This window comes from Asterias rubens, chromosome 3 (assembly GCF_902459465.1).
Source record: "Asterias rubens chromosome 3, eAstRub1.3, whole genome shotgun sequence".
NCBI lineage: Eukaryota > Metazoa > Echinodermata > Asteroidea > Forcipulatida > Asteriidae > Asterias > Asterias rubens.
This window is the reverse complement of record NC_047064.1, coordinates 2,316,114-2,340,250: the sequence shown is the minus strand read 5'-3', so window position 1 is coordinate 2,340,250 and position 24,137 is coordinate 2,316,114. Positions and strand designations below refer to the sequence as shown.

The window sequence follows — 24,137 nt, the reverse complement described above, 5'->3', positions numbered from 1 at the left end:
GAAATTTTTATATCTAAAATGAATCGCTGACGTTAGTTCTTTTGATAAATGCATTTAAAACTCCTCTGTTCATGACAAGAATAAATACTACTGAAGAGATATTGGTGTTATATTTTACAAGGGTTAATTTGCAAGAGAGATAAGCAGCAAAGTACAAGCCAAAGAGTAAGGATTGAATGGATATCACTGGTTTACGCTCTTGTCATAGGAATGATTGGAATCAATGACTGCCAAAAATGGCACCGTTTTCAAGCTCTTTTGGTCAAGTCATCGTGGGTTCGAATCTCGGACATGATGCAGTCTTGAGCAACATCCTTAACATCAATGCTTCTCTTCAAACAGGGGTATAAATGGGTGTCTGCGAGGGTAGAGGTTGATGTTGTGTTTGAAAAAGTCTTGGAGTATCACAACAGCCCGGGCTGCTATACTCCCTAGGGAGCTGAAAAAGATATCAGGAAAGTTACAGGGCACTGATGTAAATTGCATTGGTATTTTAGTGTAAAGAGGGCTATATAAGAACTAGGTATTGTGTGTGTGGAATGCCATAGATGAACGCATTAGATCTAAGCGGTCCGTGAGTCTTTTTAAGTCTGCTTTCAAACGTGACATTATCTCCCATTATGTATCCTAGCTTCCCATCCAATGTAATTGAACCACATCCATCTCTTCAATACTTGTCTTATTTATTTTCAGCTTAAACTGTTCTGCCATCTTGTCGCTTCTATTACAAATTCGTTGTGTCATGTATTATGTTCATCTGTCCTTTTTGTCTGTTTGTCTGTCTTATGTCTGTCTGTCTGTCTGTCTGTCTGTCTGTCTGTCTGGTTGTCTCGTTTTCTTGTCTGTCTGGCTGTTTTTTACAAGCTTATGCTTACCAAAACGGCCCCGTACTCTACTTATTTATTCATGTTTACTCTTACATAAAAAAATGTTTTGCTTTACTCCGTAATAAATGTAACTGTTGTTATTCTTTTATGAGAGTATTGAAATAATTGTATTCTTGAATTGAGTTAGTTATTATTGTCATCATTAGTTATTTTAGTTCATGGAAAAAATGAATAATAAAGGCAAAGAGGGGATCTCTAGTAACGTTTGTTGCCAACTTAAGTTTGAACTATCGAGACATTTGAAATTACAAACACTAAATTTGGCTGAGGACGAATGAATTCCAGTGAATTTGATTCACTCATACTTTTGAACAAGAAAAAGCATGACGAACCACTGCCGAGCCAGCACTGTTAATGCTACATGTAGTTAGATAAACTTAATTATTTAGTAGGGTTATGTCTCAGCATGTTAGAAATAAAACCAGCACCGCATGATCAGCAAGAAACTTATCTGCAAGTGTGACCTGACCTCCCACACCAGTCTGAAAGTAGCAACAGTCGACGTTCCATCAACACATAGAACACTTCATGATGTTGAAGGAACAAACACCACTCGTAAATTATTATTTTAAATATTTTTTTAAAAAGATTCCATAGTTTCACAGAATCAAAAGATTTGCAGCAAAACCAAACAGATTACTACAGTATGGCCTCTGTTGCCCCTGGTCTTGGCCTTGGTGCCCCTTCAAAAGTTTCCCACAGGATTCATGATTTTGCAGTGAAAGTGCCCTTCGCAAAATGAAAGTGGCCTAAGTCTTTTTTTTAGACTGACAACACCTCATGGTGATGGTGTCACACTTTTCCTTACGGCCATGTTACACCGGGCAAGTTTTTGTAAGCAACATAGAGGCAACCAGTTAAACTGTATGCAAAAGAAACAACTTGGGCAGCACAGCCGTCGATTTCACAAAACTCTTCCTAACTTAAGACTAATCTTAGGACTTTGGGACGAGTCCCAAACCTGCACTGTAGCATGCAGACCTTAAGATTAATCCTAAGTTAGGACGAGTTACTCGTCCTAACTTGAGATAAGACGAGTCCTAACTCTTTGTGAAATCGACCCCAGAAGCTTATAAAACACTGTCCCCAAGAAAATAATGAGAAAACTGCCTGGAGCTGGTTGCCTGTAAATTGCCTGACATCCTCTTAAGATCTAGCAAACATGGATGGCTCTGTATGTCATACATGTATTATTTCAAACCCCCAATTATCTCTGAATGATTTCCTTCATAAATCTGTTATAAGGGAAGTCAGGTCACAAACGTTGGATGGTTAAAAAAACAAGTGAGCGTTATGGTGTCAGGCCAAAATGCAATCAAGTGGAACAGAAAAGAAACGATTAGAAACAAAAACCACAAATGGATATCCATTCGTTGAGCTAGTATTGACTCTTGCCTGGTCAAAAAAGATCTCGCTGGCTGTAAAATACTCATCCGAGTCGGAGCTATCATTTGGTCGTTCAAAACTTACTACAGATAGAGAGCCATCGATGGCTACACCCAGGGACTGATCGGAGGATACAAACAGCTTGTCCTGTATAACAATGGGGAGGTTACAGACAGTACACATATTGCAATGGCAGATCTCTGGGAATGTGGCAAATTCTAAATTACCAGTTTTGCAATTTTAGGTTAATTTCTTTCAAATCCTCTTCTTTTAAAAAAAAAGTGTCCAGCATCATGTACATAGGCTGAACAAGACGCTGGACTTTAAGATTGCGGTCTGAATAAGAAATCCAAAAGATATCTGGAAATGTGGCAAATTTCAATCTAGCATTTTTGCAATTTAGGGTCAATTTTTATCACACCCTTTTCTTTTCAAACAATAAATAGTCCAGCGTCATGTACATAGGCTGAACAAGACGCTGGATTTCAGTGTGAATATGAAATCCAATAGCTGCCTGATATCGGACTTTAGATACAAGATACAGCGGCAGATATAATGGATAAATTCCCTGCATCTCAAAAGTCCACCATAGTCTGCGCATAATTCTCAGTCAATAATAGGTTGGTGTGTTTTTACCTCAGTGAGGGCGATATAATAAATCTATGCAAATGCTACATATATTCAACTTTGGGTTTAATGATCAACAAAAACAGTTACTCGGAAGCTCCATGCTACAACCCAACCTACATGTATTACCGTTCTAGAGCGACAAGTCTAAAACAAATCTCCTATCTACAGAGTACCAATGATACCACAATGTGAAAACACAGGCTTATGTTGAAGTTACCAGGGATTAGGTCTGCAGGCAGGTGATGGGATTTTGCCTAAGATAATACAAACATGAAATGGAACTTGGCACCCAGTCAGAATATGTCACAAGAAAACGATTTGTCTGTAGGGCCACGGCAGATTGTCCAAACATCCTTCTCATGATGTATTGTAACAGCATGCTTAATTCCATTCCATGCTTTTACCATCAAAGGCACAAGAGACTGTGCAAGTCTTGCGCGTATTGTTTCCTTCACAAGTTACCAAAGGGACCAAAATAATCACACAAAAATTCCAATATACGCGAGACTTGCACGGTCTTTTCCCTGTCAAACACCAAAACCTCTTCCATCTAGCTTCTTACCAGTAACTCAACCAACATGTACACCCCAATGAATGCAATCTCTCAAGATGGAAGATGTGACTTACCCTTGAGAACTTCTCCTCAGGTTCTTTGCTTAACTCGGGGACCGGGATACTCAGAGCCAGTTTCAGAAGCTCTTGAAGTTTGTAGTCGGACACGTCCACAGTCACATCGGGCAGCTCTCCTGTTATCTTAATCCTGAGTTGGGTGTAATCAACGTTGGGTTTTATTGTTGCATTAAAAATTTAATAAATTATTTTTTTCGCTGTAAAATTGTATGTGTAAATCTAGTTTTATCATTATAACTGTATTTTTTAGTGTTCTGGTTTGGAGCTTTCATTAATGTTTAGATATGTAAATTTGCAAATTTTATCTTTTAGATGGACAATAAATTAATTGAAATTGACAACTTAACCGTTAAATTTTAACACTTAAAAACCCTTTATTGACATTTTTGTCATATACAATACTACGTTTCTGTCTAGAGTTGAATGTTTGGGAAAAAAATTTTTTCATTTCATCAACAAATATTTATTTGCAGTCGAACAAAGACAAATTGACTAGAGCGGACTTGCGTCAATGACATCCAAATAAAGTTGGAGTCGATCTTCCAACTGAGCTATCTAGCCCTATGTTGGCAATATCTCTATTCTGTCAATATCTCTTGGTTTGATGGTGCCGGGTCAGATGCCATTCAACCAGTAACTGTCGTGTAAACGGTTTTAGAGTGCTAGATAGTAGTAGATTCACCAGGTAAATTACCATTGTTTACGTAGTTCTGAGGATGCGCACATCTACGAGAACAATGGGTTTACTCTGCTGCCACCCAATGATCAGAAAAGTCTCCCATTGGCTAATACGCCCTTGCTAGATACTCTGTTGACACTATGATATTGCTTCTGAGAAGGCTAAATGTAATAAGGGAATCAATGTGTGGTGAAGAGGTTTTCAACTAGTGGTTTAAACCCGCGCCGAGGCCTGGACTTGATAATTTTACCGAGACGAAGTCAAGGTGAATTATCACGAACCAGGCCTCGCGAGTTTAAACCACTAGTTGTAAACCGATTCAACACACTTTGATTCCCATTCATAAATACCTTTTCGGTCAAAAAACATCAACACTTTTTGGTCAAAAGGTAAAATAAATGCAAAAATTATAATTATTCAATGATTTCTTTCAACACAACACCCCTCCAGCTATGAAATGGTTAGGCCCTCGGCCCGATCGGGTAAACAACTCCTTATAAGGGAATGATGTGGGCATACCGCGTATCGCATGACGTGGCACAACTGTCCGGGCCGTTGCTCTCGACCAATAGGAATGAAGAAACTGTCTTATACGCACAGGTGCAAGCGCGCGTGTCACGCCCATGTTATAACACTTTTTACTGGTGTTATATCATCTGTTCAAACAAAACCTCGTGATGCCCTTTAGACCAATCAGAATGGATAAACTGTCTTAGGTATTTATGAATAGATGTTAATTTTTGCATCAAGGGATAAAGATCACAATGCGATTTTTCCCCTTTCACCGATGTGGATTTGTTTTCAAAAGAACTCAGGAAAGTACCAAGTATACACTGCTTATTACACATCGGTGTGAGAGTAAAAAAAACAAACTTATAAGACTTAAACTTACTGGGCGAGTCTAGAATCTTCCACAAAGCATTTATGAAGTCCAACCTTGAGATCCAGTGGCTGCAACAGATGAAGAGGTGACCCTCCAAGCTTCCTGGCTTCACCCCAGTCATCACCTGATACAAAGAACATACAGTCAAGTTAATAACGAGAAGTCTCCTCGATCCACTGAGCGAAAGCAGTAGTCCTGGCCGATGTCATATATGTACCTTCCGCTACCTAACGTGAAGTTAATAACAAGAAATCCCCTCGATTCAAGGAGTGAAAGTAGTCGTCCCGGTCGACTTCCTCCCTTCCACCCAAGTAGTAGTTATGAAGCAGGACAGTTCTTTTTAGAACTGAGAGGGCTCCTGAATTCCAAAAATCTACTCTAAGGGATTAGAGAAGTCTCCTGATTTCCGAAAAAATCTACTCTGCGGTAGTAGAATTAATTTATTAATAGCAAGACAAGTTTTAAAATGAAAATAATTTACCCAGCAAGTAGATATACACATGGTGTTGCGGTCACATAACAACCTCCAACAGTAAATTTAGATTTTATGGAATTTTGTTTTATTTATTTAAAGTTGGAATTTTCCCATTTTTTAAAACTTGATTTTAATGTATTGAGGGAAGTGATGATGTATATATGTTAAATGACCAATAGGAGGGATTGACACAGAGAAGTACAGATAATCGGATGCTAATTGACCAATCACATAAGTCGACACATGGACAGATGGAAGCAGGGGTTGGTTACTCACCTGCAGCAGCCAGGATAACCTGTACTGATTGAAGCTCAATGTTGAACACATCATAAGCCTTCTTCATTAAATCATCCAAAGATTCATTCTGCACAGAAATATGTTATTGTATTATTATTTGTATTATTTGGTTTATAATTAGGTGAGGTTTGTGGTAGCAGTGTGTAAATCTCCTTTGAGTAGTGTTGGTTATAAAAAGAACCTTCAGCTAACATTACAACCCTACTCAAAAGACTGATTATACCCCGCAACTCCGCAACTGATAATACCCCGTTGGAGTGTCATGGCCGAGCGGATAAGAGGACCGAAATCAAGCTCTGATGTTTCTGTTCTGGGTTCGAATCCCTGTCATGAAACTTGTGTCCTTGAGCAAGACACTTAACCATAAGCTCCTCTCCACCCAGGTGTAAATGGGTACATGTGAGGGCAAAGTTGGTTCTTGTGACTGATTAGCTTAGTGCGCTACATATTTGGCGGCAAAGGCTGTATAATCCACACGGAGCTAAGATGGTTTAAGGAATGTTTTAAGGCCCAGTGACCAGGGGTAATAATGTTGAAGCATCATGAGCGTCACTGCATGACGGACCTGAGTGCTATATAAGAAACCACTATTATTATTGTTATTATTATACTCACAACATGCAAAGTTTCAAATCTTACTTATTTGGTAAAAAAAACACTGTATAACAGGAAGGGCCCTGAAAATATCAGAAAATCAGAAATCAGACTAAAGTAGTAAGACTAAAGCCTGAATATAAGAAATCTTGTTGATGCTTCTTACCTCTCGTCGTGGTTCTTCATGTCTTTCCTCGTTCACCGTGTTCAACTTTAGATTACCAAGATCAACTATCAAGGCACTACCAGTCCTAGATGGACACAAAGTAGGAAACAGTGGTGTCACCAAACAGTTTTTTTTTCTCTTCGTTTCAACCCTAGCAGAGTCTTTCTCGAAGGTCTTTCAATTCTGCTAGGTAAGTAGTTTGAAACAGCAATTCTTTTTTCTTATCATAACTTTTTTTATTTTATATTTAAGATTCTTGCTCACCCATCATTGACTCCATTCTCTGGTATGATGATATAAGATGGCTTGAGATCGATACAGACATCTAAGATGCTCTTATTATCAACCAGATACTGCATGCCGGTGGAAGACTGCACTGTGAACTCACCAAGGGACGATACCGCTGCTGAGGATAAACTGGTACAGAGAAAAAAAGCCAACAACAGAGTGAAAAGTAGGGGTGAATTTGGGTACATCAATGTTAACATACGTTCAGGCCTTAAATTACATGCAGGCCACGGAGGTCATGACCTTCGATGCCCCTGGTCTCGGCCTTTGTGCCCCTTCAAAAGTTTCCCATTGACTTCAGGGCTATCCAAATGAAGTGCCCTTTAAAAAATGAATATGGCATTGCCCTTCGCCCTTCGCTTAATGAAAATGGCATTGCCCTTCGCCCTTCGCTTAATGAAAATGGCATTGCCCTTCGCCCTTCGCTTAATGAAAATGGCCTTGCCCTTTCTATGATGAAATTCCAGACATGCATGTTTGTGCAATAATAGAAACAAAGATAGGAGACTACCTGCATAGGAATAGGTATCTCAGTTGGTACATAAGACTGTGGCATGTTAATCCCGAGGTCGTTGGTTCAAATCCCACTCTAGTCAATTTGTCTCTGTTAAACCCCAAATCATAAAAACAAATTACACAATTTGGGACCAAGGACTTTACATCCCATCTGAAGGATGATACAAAGTCAGGTGCAACTATCAATCTCTTTTAATTTGGTACGTTTGTACAATCACAGATCTCTACTGAGTTATAATATCAATAACAATAACAACTTATTTTGAATTAGCGCTTCTTCCTTAATAGACACTTACTCATCTAGATGAATATCCTTGGGCGGCTCAAAGAACTTGGCAATCTGGTTGATGGTATTCTATGTGGAACAGACAAAGAAATACTGTCAAAGCTTGATTCGATTCAAAGACAATATTGAAAATGAATTGTTTGAATTTCTTGTATTGGAAAAGTTAAAGCCTCTCTCAGATCGACATTACGATGACACAAAAAAGGCGGCGATTGCCTTTTCAAGACGATGCTGCTTCTGAGCTAAGACAGTTGGGAACATATCACCTGCTGATTGTCTTTGACCCGAGTACAAATACGATGATGTTAAGACAATAGGGGACTTTCGTGACACTTGGTGGCAGCAGACTCACCAGGTAAAATTCATTGTTCTCGGTAATGTACGCATGCTCAGAACTATGTAAACAATGGACATTTACCTGGTAAGTCTGCTGCCACCTAGCGCTGCAAAGTATCCTATTGGCATTAGCCAAAAAAAATTAAGTTGCAAGAGTAGACAAATTGTGTTCTGCATTAAATATGTATACTCACAGCATCATAAGCAATCTTGATGGGTCTAGTATTCAATCTAATCCTCTGATCAGCCTTGCCATCCGATGGGTTAACCTCCACCAACAGGCTGACTAACGCATATTGCTTGTCTGCTTCAAGGTTCTGTGACTCCACCAATTGAGGGATCTTGCCTTGTTCCAAGGGGGTGCCAAATACACTGAAGTCATCCAATTTCAAATCCAACCTGAATAAATGTATAAGTAAAAAACACTTTTTGTACAAACTTATTCAAAATCTCATTTATTCACTGTTAGGCTACCCAACCAGGCCTACTTCACAAGTTTCTTCACACCACGCCAACGAGGATGAAGTCCATGACGATGTCTGAATTCCACTTTGTGAGGCAGAGCAACTAGCTACAAACAAACTTGAATGGGGACGGTTTATCCAAGGAGGCCAAGGGACAACTTGTCCTAAGCTACTAAGTCAACTCACTATTAAAATGTAAAACAGTAGGTAAGCACAACGTACATCTTGCTTAGCAGGAAAAGGTCACCAGCCAAAACGCTGTGTAGTAGAAACTATTGGGACTGGTGTCCTGCTGGGAACTTTTGGTGAGCAAATACATTTCCTTAAACAGCTTGAGAACACAAGAACATTTTTTTGGAGAATCACGACAACTTTAAAGTGAGTTTTAGTTTATTTAAAAAAAAAGTGTTTCAACCAAAGTGATGAAAAATAAATTATTCTGAGAAATCGCTCAACATCACACAGCTGAATGGCCACACCAAGATGAGGGCTACACATAACCGATTAAGACTGTTGACTAAAATAGATGCGAGCAGGGGCACTTTACCACCTATACCTAGGGCTAAAACAGGGTTACCCCCTTTAAAGCCTATAAAAATGTAGGCATGGGTATCATCCACTAGGAGCCTGGCTGGTAGAGCAGAATGAACTACCATCCCAACCTTTTACAAAGCAAAAGTGCCTTGCTCAAGGGCACAAGTTTCATGACCAGGATTCAAACCCACACTCTACTGCTGACAACACCAGAGCTTAGATCCGGTGAACTAGACCGCTCGGCCACAACAAGCAACGGTAACAAAACAGACTTGAAACAAGACTAATTCAGAGAAGTGTAAACCCAGTACTATCTTACTTGATGGCCTCTGCAGATGGTCTCTGATTGAAATCAGCAGTCAGATCAGTAACGGATAGATTAAGAAGCTGAGGGAGAGGGCGCTCTTCATCAAGAAGTTTGACGGTCGTGCTCTTCAGATTCATGTGGGCCTTGATCCCCACATACTGGAAAGAAAGATTCAAAATAGTTAAGCTGATATTTCATCTCCCAAGAAGATAAACAATTCTTAAAAGTGGTCTTTTTTATCACTTAAATAATTTTCATGGCATGTCTGGCTTGTGTTGCCATTTACCAAGGCCCTATATACCGCCGAGTTCTGTGCTTGGATCGCCATTCTTCTCTTACAGGGCAATTGCACAACTTTTATACTGGCTGTGTAAGTGAAGAATGCCTAGTATCGTGGACTACGCACAAGCAAATATTCCACGCTAACCTGTTCCTCAAAACAATTTTCGAATTCTTGTTCTTCAGTTTGTTGAGTGGATCCAAGGTAAATGTAGGAAAGAACCGATTTACGAAGCTCCAACACTAAAACTTTAAATTGTACACAAGCTGCCACCATAAGGATAGCTGCACATATAAAACAAACTACATTTATCTCCAGAGTGCTAGCATCTGGAATAAAACTACCTCAGCTGAAGTTTACATCATTTTTATCTTACATCTTTAGGGAATGTTGGGTCCACGCTCTTGTCGCTGTAGCCGATGGCACTGTACATCTTAGCTTTCTCTTCCTCCGACATTGCTTCTTGGAAACGACCTGGAGAGAAATAAGATGCTGCCAAGTCAATTTCAAGAAATACCGATGTGAATTTCATTCATGTGTATCACAAGTCTGAGGAAACTTGTCAGCATGGGCGGCTTAATCCTAGCAGCCCAACCACAAATTTAGTCTCAAGTTGTTGACTACAATCAAAAAATAATATTTATAATAATAATTATGTCTTCTTAAATAGCGCTCATATCCGTCACTCAGTGACGCTCAAGGATCTTGAATATTCAGTATTTTCCTCCAAGGTATTATGGAGCTACATTTTTGAAGTATGAGACCTTTTATTTTACATAGCACCATGAAGGGTGGTTTACAAGGTGTTGTGGTGCAATGTGCTGCCAATCAAACCAGGAACACTGGGGCGAACCCCCTTCTCTTTTTGATAAGTGCACTGAGTTCTTTGAAGTGTATTACACAATACACGGGACCAACAACTTTTTCATCCCATCCAAATGATAAAGTGCATGTAATAATGGTCAAGTGTCTTGCTTAAGTACACAAGTGTCACGACCGGGATTCAAACCCACAATCTGCTGAACAGAAACACCAGAGCTTGAGTCTGGTGCTCTGATCCACTCAGCCATGACATTGAACATTTCATATCTACTAATCCAAGCATTCCTCCCAAAACGAATATTTCTCACCTGCTATGTCGCTGAGGTCTCCTGCTTCCTTTTTCTCATCTGGTTTCTTGCCTCCACCAAACCATCCTCCGAACCATCCCTTCTCAGCCTTCTCCTTGGCTCGTTTCTTGCCGAGGCGATGGAATTCTACCTCGGCACGCTGTCGGCACATGGTGATGTTCATCACACTAAGCTCCTTCTCGAAAGACTTGTAGGCAAATTTCAGAAAATAATGTAAATTACATTCTTGCACAAATAGCTTTTGCTATAAAATTGCTTTTGCATCAATTTCATGGAGCTGCTTAAACAAAAAATGGTGCTGAACAGTTTTCTGCTCAGCAAGAATGATCAGGATACCAATAAAAAATGGTACATCGGACATTGTATTTCGACCTGTAACCTTAATAAAGTAAGTAAAATGTTGCTGTTTTTAGCTACTTTTGGTTAAGCAGCTCTGTCTTTGTGTCCCGAGGCAGAGGCCAAAATTTCATAAAGCTGTTTAAATAAACAGAAAATACTGCTTAAAAACATAAAATGAGTGGGGCACCAGTTGCAACAACGTAAACTTAATGGAATCTTTTTGGCTGCAACCCAGCTTCTGCTAAGCAATAATTGTTTGTGCTTAGCACATTTTTGTGCTTACAGACTTTGTGAAATTGAGCCCTGGGGTCGATTTCACTAAGAGTTAGGACTAGTCCAAACTTAGGACTAGTCCTAGAGGATATTAAAAGCGTATGGCAAGTCCTAAGTTAGGATGAGTAACTTGAGATAAGACTAGTCTTAACTCTTTGTGAAATCCAACCCTGGTCACTGATGCACATGTACACAGTGATAAAGAAGAATCTTACTTATGTCCGAGTCACACTGTAGCAATAACGAAAACGATAACGATCACGGCGCAAAGAGAATGCATTCTATTGGTTGAATTGCTCCAAGCAGGATACGCACACGCTCCTTCAACCAATGGAATGTGTTCTCTTTGTGTCGTTATCGTTGTCGTTATCGTTATCGCTGCAGTGGGACGGGGCCTTAACTCACCTCTAGTTGAGCAGTCAGGTCTTTGCCAGGTTTACTGGTGTCAAGCTTTGTCACATACTGCTTCTGATACTCTTTGCACATTCTCCGATGCTCTTTGATGTGAGTCCAAGACCACATCTTGTGTCTTCGTCTCACTGTCTCCTCTAAGATGCACTTCTGGGCGTAGTGCCACCTTAGTGGAAGAAGACGCAGAGTTAATTTATTATGCTGGGATCATCATTGTTAAATAACTTGGGAGAATGGTATAATTTTACTGATAATTCCTGACTTGTGAAATGCAGAAAACTAATCAGACATGCTAAGTTTTCTGTGGTAATGATTCGTTATATCCTTTGTCTGTGCACACAGCCTACACAGCTGGAATTTCTCACAAAAGAATTGTGAAACGGTTGGTATGGGGAATGGGTTTTCTGTCCAAACCTGATTCCATGGGTTTCTCCCTGGAAAAATTTTCTGCGGTTTTCCTCCTGCATTTAAAACTGAAACTTCCTTCCTTGTCCTCTCCCCATGGTTTTCTTGGATTAAATCAATAAATATAAATAAATGTGACAATTGTTTGAAGTGACTTGACTACTCACCAGATCTTAGCGTTGCCTTTAGCTGGGCAGGTTGGTCTATACTTCCTGAATGGCTCGTTACGTGACATCCTCTCGAAAGAATCAAGCATCTTCATCACATCACGGAACTGAGAAGAGGGAAAAAATATACACTCAAGAAGGAGGAAAGCTTAAACTGAGAAGTCAGTGTTCTCCCAATACACATGCTAGCTTAGCAGGTCGATGTGTATGAAGCACTTTATAATCTTTTCCCGAGTCCAGTGTAAAAATCGACAGACATATCATAGCAGTACACACTGCAAAACATGGTATCAAACTGCTTCTAGCTACCAGGCAATCTTAGTCTAGTGGTAAGACATCTGTTCTAGAATGGCAAAGGTTGTGGGTTTGAATCCCGCCGAAGTACTATGCCTGTGGATTTTATTCACAGGACCCTGGAAAGTTCTGAGTATACAGTGCTTTAAACACATTAGTGTATGGGTAAAACCCAAACATTATTCATTATCCCGCCAAAATATTTACAACAAGTTTCTAAGAGTGCTGTTGTAGATCATTTTGTTCATACCTGTTTCTGTCTAACGGCCAGGCCAATACTATCGATGACTAAATTGAGCCAGGCTTTAGGGTTAGTCATATCATTCTCAGGCTTGGTGTTCAGTTTCAGCTGGGCCTTCAGAGAGATCGGTTCAACCACTGGCAATAGAGAAGAGAGAACACCGTTTTTAAAAGGAAGGTTTGCATTTGGTAATCACTCTTGAAATTAATGGCAATAACAACTCTTGGTTCGAAGTACAGCAGCTTCCGATAGTATAAAGCATTTTCAGAAACATTTTAATTTTAAGCAATGTGGTTATGAAAAAATATATGTTTTTATCCCCCAAAATATGAATCTCTCAGATTATGTATTCCAACTACACTACACCGAGAAGGCAGAGTTGGATGTTTGATGAACAACATTTATTTTCCATTATGCATATGGGACGCAGAAGCACTATATTTTTCTATACTCATTGGCTATAGGCTACATGTATATAAGTTTAATTTTAATACACCATCAATAATGATATTATTCAACGAGACGGTGTGTGATAACAAAATTTATAGAACAGGGTTTGATGCAGTATAGATAAATATCATATTCACATTGCTATGGATTGACCTATCAGAAACCAGCAGTAAAGTTTGCATGTAAATTACACAACTTGATTACCTTTTCGTAACAATCCCACACTAGAAGGATTAGACCACTACCAGATACATCAGAATTTCGAAACGTTTCAGAACTTAAATTCTACTCACAGAACTGGTAGTTCTTGGGTGTTTTCGTAGGATCTGATGTAATGGTTTCTCGCATCTTTGCCTGCATGGGAAATTCATAAGTAGCATTTCAAGTAGATGAATGTGGTTATTAGAGCATGCTAATGTTTAAATACATCGTTCAAACGGGTGACCAGGTTGGCTCATTGGTTTCTTTCCCTGCCTTTCACCTCGGAAGATTTTGTGTAAACATTGGTTATACATAACAAGTTACTGTATTATGGCATTGCTTGAAAACAAATGCACATTCCAAAAACAAACAAAAAACCTGCACACCTACATACAACTAGCTGCACACTGGTTGGTGCAAACACCTAGTGTGCTAATTTTGTCAGGTTTCAGACCCACATTTATAATCAATAAAAACAGATTACACCTCATTAGTTAATTGGGTTACGTTGTTAGTATTGGGGATTCCATACCACCTGTTTTATCTTTACCTGATGCGACCAAGGCCAAATCTTGATCAGTATTCTTCTGGGTGTTAGGGTTATGACACCCATTGGTCGTGAATTTAAAAATCATTGCTGAATTTCTACTTCCCAACTCCGTTCCTCAATAACAGGTTTTTTTTTTACTCGATGTATTCACAATGATTACCATGCACAAGATTTGAAGAGTATTCAAACTGTGTAGGGTGTCAAATCTTTTATTATTTATCAGGGACAGGTACAGGGTTGGGACTCCTACTCGGTTAACCATTTGACTGCAAACCATTTTATAAGATGAAATCAATTCCCCAAATTCCTTAATGGTAAGGCGAAATGAAGTAATAAAAATAATTTAAAACAGACCTCTTTTTTTTTAAATGAAAATAATTGACATCCCTTTTGTTTGTGGAATGTTTCTTAGCTTAATATCCTACAAGTGTAGGCGAAGCCGAGGGAAAATAGAAATGCTACGGGGATCACCGAGGGAGTCATATTTTTAACCATTGTACGAGTAAAAAGCAGTAAATATTTGTTTTATAACACCCCAAACATTTCTCTAAATACTGAACTATTATTACTAAGTTACAGACCTGAATGCTACAATCCACGGACGACGCGAATATAGATTGCAAAAACTTTTACTGTGCTGCATGTAGTGTCGTGCAATCCGAACTGGTAACATACTATTAATTTATCATCCTCGTACACACAACGGACGTCTGGGTACTGCACGCCGTGTGCTAGTCTTCGGACTAGCGCATGGCAAACCGACGCACTATCACACGGCCGTCGTCTAGCAAAACTAAGACATGTCATGTGACGCGCTCTAAGCCAATGAGCAGGCAGAATACTTGTAAGGGGTGTTATAATACTGGTTATCCCCTTCAAACTGTTATATGTACATTTTTGTTTTGCACCTGCCCCACAGAGGTTTGTGGTTTTGTGACTGTCAAACTTGGTTACAGTGTTCTATTTTTAATCCTTGAAAGTGTGTTGACATCTCCTTTTACAGATGGGCTCTTAGTTCTGATTGGAATTGGTGGTAGAAACGGTTAAGCGGAAGTTACAAGTTTAACCGTTTAGCAAAACAAATGTAAATGCACAATTGTAATAGTCAGTTACCTGTTGCTGGGGCCTGGGTAGGTCTGAGTACAACTCTGAGTTGCTGTTCCAGTATACAGAGAGACAGTCCAGACGCAGCATCTGAAAATCAAGTCATTATTGTTTGATATTAATACGTGACTCTTACAATCTAAAGCTTTACTCTCCTGAGACCTCCACATGGATTGCATAACACAAAATTAAAGACACTAACAGCTATTAAAAAGACAAAGAATCTGAATCTAAAACTTTACTGGGTGTGTTACTGAATATCCTGAAGAATATTTCTTTCAAACATTCTGTTAGCTTCTAGTCGAGTGTTTGGTTATGACCGTGTTTATACATAAAAGCTATCTTATTAACCATGTTAACACTCAGTGTTGTCAGTTGTAGCCATGGTGGGCGGTGCCGGGCGGGCCTGCCCAGAACTAACAAATTTTTTCCAGCATTCTGAGCAAAATACACTGTGCTGCCCAGCAAAGATATCCCCCTAGATTGCACTTCAGCAATGGTGGCCCCATATCTAAACTTGAAGAATTTTGCTGAACTGCTCACCCTTGGTGGACTAAATTTGATTTAGAGCCCACCACTAAAATTGGTCTAGCTTCAACACTGTCTAAAAGCAGTGGACATTATTGGTAATTACTCAAAATAATTATTAGCATAAAACCTTACTTGGCAACGAGTAATGGGAAGAGGTTGGTAGTATAAAACATTGTGAAAAACGGCTCCTTCTGTAGTGGAGTAGTTTTCGGGAAAGAAGTAGTTTTCCACGAATTGGATTTCGATACCTCAGATCTAGATTTTGAGGTCTCGAAATCAAGCATCTCAAAGCACACAACTTTGTGTGACAAGGGTGTTTTTTCTTTCATTGTTATCTCGCAACTTTGACGGCCGATTGAGCTCAAATTTTCACAGGTTTGTCATTTTATGCATATGTTGAGATACAACAAGTGAGAAGACTGGTCTTTGACAACTGGCGAAAGTGTCCAGTGTCTTTAACACTAAACTTGTAAACGTACCTTGTAAATGAGTTTAGTTGCTGCATCCGCCAAGCACTCCTTCCAGTTGGTATCTGTGGTCTGCAAAATCAACAAAGAAATTCAAATCTTTAGCCATGTTGGCAGAGCTCTCTGTAGCATGGGCAAGGACATTTAGGCCACTGGGGATGCCATTGTAACCCATAACCAACTCAATTAAAATATGTACTGTGTGGTTTTCAAAACTTAAAAGTTTTATTCCATAAAGATAAAAACCAACTCGGATCTTTCATATCTTTTTTTTCAAAGTTGACATTTGAAAGTATGGTACTTGTAAACATGGCAATAAGTATTGCATGTGAGGCTCATATGTACCAAATCATGTATGGTTCCAGGTTGTTAGTATTGTTGTAAAGCGTTGTGATACATTGTTTTGTGTAAGAACGCTATATAAATGCTTAGATAACATGTATTATTATTATTATTATTATAATTTTATTTCATAAAGATAAAAAACCAACTCAGATCTTTTTTCAAAGTTGACATTTGAAAGTATGGTACTTGAAAACATGGTAATAAGTATTGCATGTAAGGCTCATATGTACCACTTGTGTCGCCTCAAGAGGTTCGTTGTCCTCAAGATAGACCCTTGTTAGATTCATATCACATGAGAGATTAATAGTAAGACCTGTGAGTTTTATATCACTTGTGCACATCACTTGTTGGGGCATAACCCTTATAGGGATTATACCCATCCTTTTGTTTTTTACTTCTTCATGGTCTGGGGTCATCAATGAGTGTGACTGGGTTAGATCCTGTTTCCTTAAGCACGCGTGTATATGTACCTTTTATGTAAGTTTTATGTATTTTCATCTTCTCCATTTTTGGAGGTTTTGTGTAAATAAATAAATAAGTAAATACACCCCATCTACAGCAACCCGTTCTTACCTTGAGTGAGACGTTATGAAGTGTAGTTCCAATAGAGAATGGAGCATTCGTATTAGTTGTCTTGTCTTCATAGCGCATATGGATGTCAGATACCTTGACTTGAAGGTTCTTAATCACCTGACTGGCCATCTTCTCCACAAACGAGTCAGCCTTGGCATCTTTCTCTGGAAAATTATTCAAGAAGTTTGAGGATTTTTTTCATCGGTGTAAAAGACCCTGAACACTATTGGTGCATGTAATTACTAAAATAATTGTTAGCATAAACACTTACTTGATACCGAGCAATGGAGAGCTGTTAATAGAATAAAACATTGTGGAAAACAGCTCCCTCTGAAGTAACGTAGTTTTTGAGAAAGAGATCATTTCTCACTCAAACAAAATTGTGCAACAAGGGTGTTTTTTTCTTTCATTATTCTCTTGCAACTTCAATGACCAAATGAGTCCAAATTTTCACATTGCTATTTTATGTATATGTTGGGATACTGGGATACACCAAGAGAGAAGACTGGTCTTTGACAACAACCAAACATGTTCAGTCTATTTAACTTTGACAAGAAAAAAAAATATATTGCATCATCGATGCAAAATTTAACATCCATTAAAAAGTCTTATAGCTCAATTCAGGTAGACATTATTGAATGAGTTAAATGATTTCTAATCTGGAATAAATTGGGTCAAGGGTCATGACCTCTAACCTGCGCCTTCCTCTCTCTCCTTCTCTTTCTGTTTAGTGTCCTCCACCATCTGCAGGGTCCGTTGTTTGGCCTCAAACTTCTGCTGGGAATCCTTCTCTGCATCGTACTTGATATCTACGCAAACAATCAAATATCACTGAAATTTGAGTTCTTATTTGCAGTAAAAATCAATCATCAAAACCAGAAACAAAATTATCAAATGCGTCAGGACAAAAATTGATTTGTTGTTTGAACTTGGGTCCCTTTAAAAACTGATAAGAAAGTTTTTTTTAAGATTAAAGATGTAGGTCGTTAGATAAAATTATTTTAGTGTGAATTATCATTGTGTATGCACCAGCTGTTACAGAGCTACCATGCCTAAAACAAATATTGTATCAATTGTTGCACTTCACTAACAATTTTAAATTTAAATGCCATTTCACTTTTTCCAAGAAGTGTCTGATTTATGCATGGTGTGTCACATAGCAAGTTTTGATTCAGCATATTATTTTGTGGGTAGAACATATGTACAATATACGAGTCTGGCAGTTGATAAAATTTCCACCTAGAAAATGATAGGTTTTATTTATAGTTTTCGAACTGCCTCTAGCCACCTGGCAATCTCGGTGGTCTAGTTGGTAAGACACTGCTCTGGAATTGCAAAGGTCGTGGGTTTGAATCCCACCTGAGTAAAAATGCCTGTGATTTTTTTTTCACAGAACCTGGGTAAGTACCGAGTATATAGCGCTAACAGACATCAGTTTATGGGTAAAAACCAAAATAAATATAATTTTATTAGTAATAATATAATTATTCTTGATTCTTATTAAAAACAAATACAAGGTTAGCAGTCAGCTGGGTGGCTGAAAGTTATTTATAACCTTGTTTACAAGTAAAAACCCATCATTATTCATTATTTATTAGACCCTTCCCATGAAATATGTAAATTGCACATAGCGCGTGCGCACTAACGTTTTGGTTGGCAAAATGAGGGAACATCGTGCTGTTTTGTACACGGCTAATGGGTGCGTGACGCAGACGCGATTGCGCGTCTACTTAGTGCACAACTCTATGGTGTTTACCAACCAACAGGGTTTGTACGCATGCATGAATGTAATTAGCATATTTCATGGGAAGGGTCCATTGAGGTTTTCCTACCTGCATTTGGAACAACCAAGACATAGAGACCCTCAATAGTAGCTTCCACTGGGGCTGAGTACAGGTTCTTCCATGGGATCTTGAGGGTCAGTTTACCCAGATGACCAGACTTGATTTTGACCGGTAAGTCCAGATCATTCTGTAGCGGGGAAAAAAAATCCACTTTTGAACTTGGAGATTTTCTTTTTGTGATATTGGAACAAATGATCTGATTTGGACATAATGGCCTGTCAGTGCAAAAGTGTTAAGTTTCTCCAAAAAAACAACAAGTTTAAAACTGTTAAAAAGGTTGTACCTTGCTAAAAATTTGCCAAGTCGTTCAAACAAAACTAAGTGCGCGCCGAGATACACAATGTTTTTTCAATGCTTTTTGCACCGATGCAACGATATTGGTCAAGAAATTCTGCATGAATATGGTACTGAGAAAAATACATTTTAGGATAATAAAAACATAGTGTTCATGCCTTAACATTGATTTTGATGCCCCCCCCCCCCAATTATCCAAGTTGTATAAAAAAAAATAAGGAAAGAGAACATTTAAAACAAACCCTCCTTTTAACAAAACAAATTTGATATCAAAACATAATTATGCGTCTATATTATTGTTATTTACATGTGGGATTATTTAATTTAGACAGTCCTCCATTCCATGAATCAAATTAATCTAGCCAGTAATTCCTTCTTACAGAGCGTCAAGGGCAGCATGCTTTTGCTACATGTATGTCGGATTCCCAATCTAGGAGCCTACACTGTACATGTACATGTAAGCAGTACTTCATAGGACACATAGGAGGAGAGAGGAGAGGCACACCTAAGGTGCACAGCAGGATTCAAAATTTACTCTGGACCACCACACCTGAGGCCAGTGATTTTAGTGTCGGGCCAATAAACTCACTGGCAGACAAGTCCAGTAGTCTTGTGTGTTTTTTCAATAGACCTTATGCACATGACGTCATTTCAGTAGGGCGCCCTCACCTAGAGGTCAAAAGGAGGTTGTTCATTGGTCAATACTGTGTGCCGTGCCTACAAATCCATGCGTCTCGATTGTTTCATCACCGTTTTTCCTCTAAGATGGCGGCTGGATGACGTCAATGCATAAGGTCCATTGAATAATTAATAATGCCTTACTGCATAGTATCTTGAGTGAAAACAAAATATTATGTTCGAACATTGACAAGAGTCTGATAATGCCTTTCAATAAGACAATTATAATGTAGAAAGCTTCACTAGTTTGTCCAAATAAAAAAAAGTTTACATCAGTTTTTTTTATCTCATCTTGATTCTGGTCGTGAAAACAATTTCTGGTCCTGCAAAAAATTGAGCAATAAGCCCTACAGTCTTGTGGATTCACCCCACCCACTAATGGGAGTGGGTTGCACAAGGATACTTTATATGATGACTGTTTATAATGTGAATGACATTTGGCTGACACCAGTCATCTGAAACCATGCCCATACTGTGAAGAGAATTGCATAATAGATTGTAGATGTCCATGGACCACACAACTCAAGTGTGATTGATTTGACAGTATATAATAAGGAATTTTGAAAAAACTATACAGAATGTTTTTTACTGATTGGAGAAATATTGGAAAACATTTATAAAGTGGATCTGAACAATTCCTGTTGAAAAGTGGCCCCATTCAAAATTACCGTTGAGGAATTGTACTGCCTAAGGTCATACATTGTACATACATAGACCATGTACAATGTATTGATGTACATTACTATCAAGAATGCCATTGACGTGGCGTCTTTCACTACATGAATAAAGCTATGTGCAATGTCATCATCATTTTTTATGGTACATAATATACATTACTTGCATTGTTTTAGGATACCGCTAATAGTAGCCTAATACATTATGTAGGGTCAAACTGGCTTAAATGGCTTAAATTTATACACTCTCAAATATAGCTTGTTTGGTTTTTAAAGGCAAGGAACGAGACTGGTTAAGACTGGTTAAAACTGGAATAGACTGATGTGACTGCTCTCGTATGATCGGTGCTGTATCATCAATGTTTGGTTTTTTATTATACGCATTGTGTTTACCTTTGAGAATGATTCAGCTATAATGTGGGGTTGAAATGGCTTTAAATTGATACACACAGCCTCAAATAAAGCTTTTTTTAATAAGGCTATGAAAAAGACTGGTAAGACTGGTTAGGACTGGTATGGACTGATGTAAAGACTGCTCCCGTACGAGCGTTGCTGTATCATCAATGTTTATGGCACATACATTACACACATGTGTTTATACCTTTGAGAAAGATTCAGCTATGTACATGTATGTAGGGTCGAAATGGCTTAGATGGCTACATTTATACACGTCTCAAATAAAGCTTTATTTGCTTTTTGAGTCAACGAACAAGAACTGGTTAAGACTGGTGAAGACTGGACTGATGTTAAGACTGCTCTCGTATGATGCTGTATCATCAATGTTTTGGTTTATTACACGCATTGTGTTTATAAATACCTTTGAGAAAGATTCAGCTATGCATGTAGGGTCGAAATGGCTTTAATAGATGGCTTAAATTGATACAAACAGTCTCAATAAAGCTTTTTTTAGGCTTCGAACAAGGACTGGTTAAGACTGGTTAAGACTGGTTAAGACTGATGTAAAGACTGCTCCTGACACACGTATGATCTTTACTGTGCTGTATGGGCCACAATTACCAAAACTGCACACATCACAAATTTTTATTTGTGTTCGCTTTATGCTTTATTTTCTATGAACTTGAAAAGTTTTAGTTCTCACAATTAATAAAAAGTACTTCTTGCATACATTTTTCTTGAATGTCAATCAAATTGTGCAAAGTGCACAAAAATGTACATTTTTCTGAAGTGAAATTTCAATTACACCTCCGTTAACATAAGTACTAACACGAGTAACAGTACACCAAACATTCACAAGTGAAAAATTCTCAGCATGAGTACATGAAAAATATTCCAAGAGTGTTTTTAGGCATTATTCAGGAGCATGCTTACAAGTGATTAAGTGTTAGTCAGTTAGAGTCAAGATGAATTGATCAGAAATTTTTCAGAATGAAGGGCCATCTAGGGTGCACTTTGTGTACATAGTCTTCCACACAAAATACATTCTTACAACATAAAAATACATTGCATCATTCTCCAAACATACAGAATGATGACCGAATCAAATCCACAAGATAGACACTGACACAAACTTAAAAAAAGCTGAGCCCATTTTCATAAAGCTAATTGGAAGAAAATACTGCTTGAAAAATGTCTCTGCTAAGCACAAAATGAGTGGGGCATCAGTCGCTACAGTGGTTAACTTTATGGAATAATGGATGATAACCTGTTTTTGCTAAGCATGATTTTCCTGTGCTTAGCAGGTTTTTGTGCTTATATAGGCTTGATTAAATCTGGCCCAGAGCACAAGATGACACTTACAGAAGCTTGCAAAAGAAGGTTCAGACTCGACAGCTGTAAACACTTTTACAGCCAAAGAGTGGTGGATGGTAGAAACCAACCCATCCATCTCCATGCCCATGGCTATTAAAGGAACACGTTGCCTTGGATCAGTCGAGTTGGTCTTTGAAAAGCGTTTGTAACCGTTTGCCATAAAATTCATATGGTTAGAAAGATGATTTAAAAGTAGGATACAATAATCCAAACAAATTTGCCTCAAAATTGCGTGGTTTTCCTTTTACTTTGCGAACTAACAATGTCGGCCATTTATGGGAGTCAAAAATTTGACTCCCATAAATGGTCAACCGTGTTAGTCGACGAGGTAAAAGGAAAACCACTCAATTTGGAGTGATACTTGTGTGGATCATTATATTCTACTTTTAAAATATCTTTCTAATCATATGCATTTTATAACAACCGGTTACGAACGCTTTTCAAAGACCAACTCGACCGATCCAAGGCAACGTGTTCCTTTAATAGCCTTGGCACCCCTTTAAATGCTCCCCAATAAAAGTGGCCTTTACTTCATTAAAAAAAATTACTTGCCCTCACATCGAATTTTCACACCTGTCAATTATGTACACATAACTGAACATTAACCACCACTTCATAAACACACTGTGTCTTATGTGTATTTAACAGCGACTCAAGTTTCATTTAACTACCTATCAATATGGTTAATTTAGACGGCAAATATTTTACTCCTGGTATTAAGTTTACATGGGATGCCTAATTAGCCAATAATGTTAAGTGGAATATCGTCCAAGCTGACTCGATAATTGTTCATGGTTCAATGGTGTTTTGATTGTGATATGCAGACACTATACATGTGTAGGCCTACACATTGTATGCGTACAGTGTTAAAACATTTTTAGACCTTCCTTTTCACACTACAGAGGCAATGGACCCTTCCCATGAAATATGTAAATTGCACATAGCGCGTGCGCACTAACGTTTTGGTTGGCAAAATGTGGGAACATCGCGCTGTTTTGTACACGGCTAATGGGTGCGTGAGGCAGACGCGATTGCGCGTCTGCTTAGTGCACAACTCTATGGCGTTTGCCAACCAACAGGGTCTGTACGCATGCGTGAATGTAATTAGCATATTTCATGGGAAGGGTCCATTCCCAGGAAATAAAACCCCAGGAAATTCCAGGGGCACATGTTCTTTTCAAACTACATTATGGTGCAAAATTTCTGCGAAGAATGATCACTCAGTTCAGGCCTTGAACTTCTCTTGAAGGGGCACAGAAATTTCTCTCTGGAAAGGTTCTCTCACAAACGTAAATTTGTATTTGAATTTTGCAAAGGGCACCCTGGCCACTCCTGTGGGTTATTTCGAGGCATGTAATAATACTAACCCTGGGTTATATGGCTTAACCCCCACTTCCAAGCAGGGGTTAGCTATTACCTGGGGAATGGATACATTTATTTCTCAGGAGTCATTGCAATGAGGGTTAGCAATTCAGACGTAAAGGTCAACCACATATTCCTGGGAGATTTATCGAGTGTGAAAGGGGATTAGTACATGTTGGGGTAGGGCCTATGTTTATTTAATTTATATAGGGCCTATGCCCCTTGGTACAGTTTAGGCCTTATGATTTTTATGTAGACACGTCTATCCACATAAAATTATGAAAAGGCAATAATTTTCCTGTACCAAATTTGTATTTTCTTTACTCATAAATAAAATAACTTGTGAACATTCTTTGTACCCATTTATTCATGATTACTACACTGTGTATATGTGGG

At 38.6% G+C, this 24,137-nt stretch overlaps 1 protein-coding gene across 6 annotated transcripts in view; it reads right to left on the bottom strand.

Annotated features, from left to right (window-relative positions):
- Positions 1-24,137, bottom strand: part of LOC117287865 (vacuolar protein sorting-associated protein 13C-like) — a 92,239-nt gene that overhangs the window by 58,382 nt on the left and 9,720 nt on the right. For 5 of the 6 annotated variants that reach the window (XM_033768430.1, XM_033768428.1, XM_033768427.1 and 2 more), the window contains exons 3-22: positions 18,952-19,090; positions 17,815-17,928; positions 17,120-17,283; positions 16,214-16,273; positions 15,213-15,293; positions 13,642-13,702; positions 12,908-13,035; positions 12,364-12,470; positions 11,786-11,957; positions 10,769-10,955; positions 10,015-10,112; positions 9,371-9,516; positions 8,248-8,452; positions 7,728-7,786; positions 6,892-7,044; positions 6,628-6,712; positions 5,847-5,934; positions 5,105-5,219; positions 3,531-3,663; positions 2,358-2,420 (exon numbers count right to left, since the gene is read on the bottom strand). In XM_033768430.1, the coding sequence (XP_033624321.1) occupies positions 2,358-2,420; positions 3,531-3,663; positions 5,105-5,219; positions 5,847-5,934; positions 6,628-6,712; positions 6,892-7,044; positions 7,728-7,786; positions 8,248-8,452; positions 9,371-9,516; positions 10,015-10,112; positions 10,769-10,955; positions 11,786-11,957; positions 12,364-12,470; positions 12,908-13,035; positions 13,642-13,702; positions 15,213-15,293; positions 16,214-16,273; positions 17,120-17,283; positions 17,815-17,928; positions 18,952-19,090 (2,358 nt within the window). The remainder of the gene's footprint in view (positions 1-2,357; positions 2,421-3,530; positions 3,664-5,104; positions 5,220-5,846; positions 5,935-6,627; positions 6,713-6,891; positions 7,045-7,727; positions 7,787-8,247; positions 8,453-9,370; positions 9,517-10,014; positions 10,113-10,768; positions 10,956-11,785; positions 11,958-12,363; positions 12,471-12,907; positions 13,036-13,641; positions 13,703-15,212; positions 15,294-16,213; positions 16,274-17,119; positions 17,284-17,814; positions 17,929-18,951; positions 19,091-24,137) is intronic. The other variant, XM_033768429.1, reaches the window with a different exon arrangement.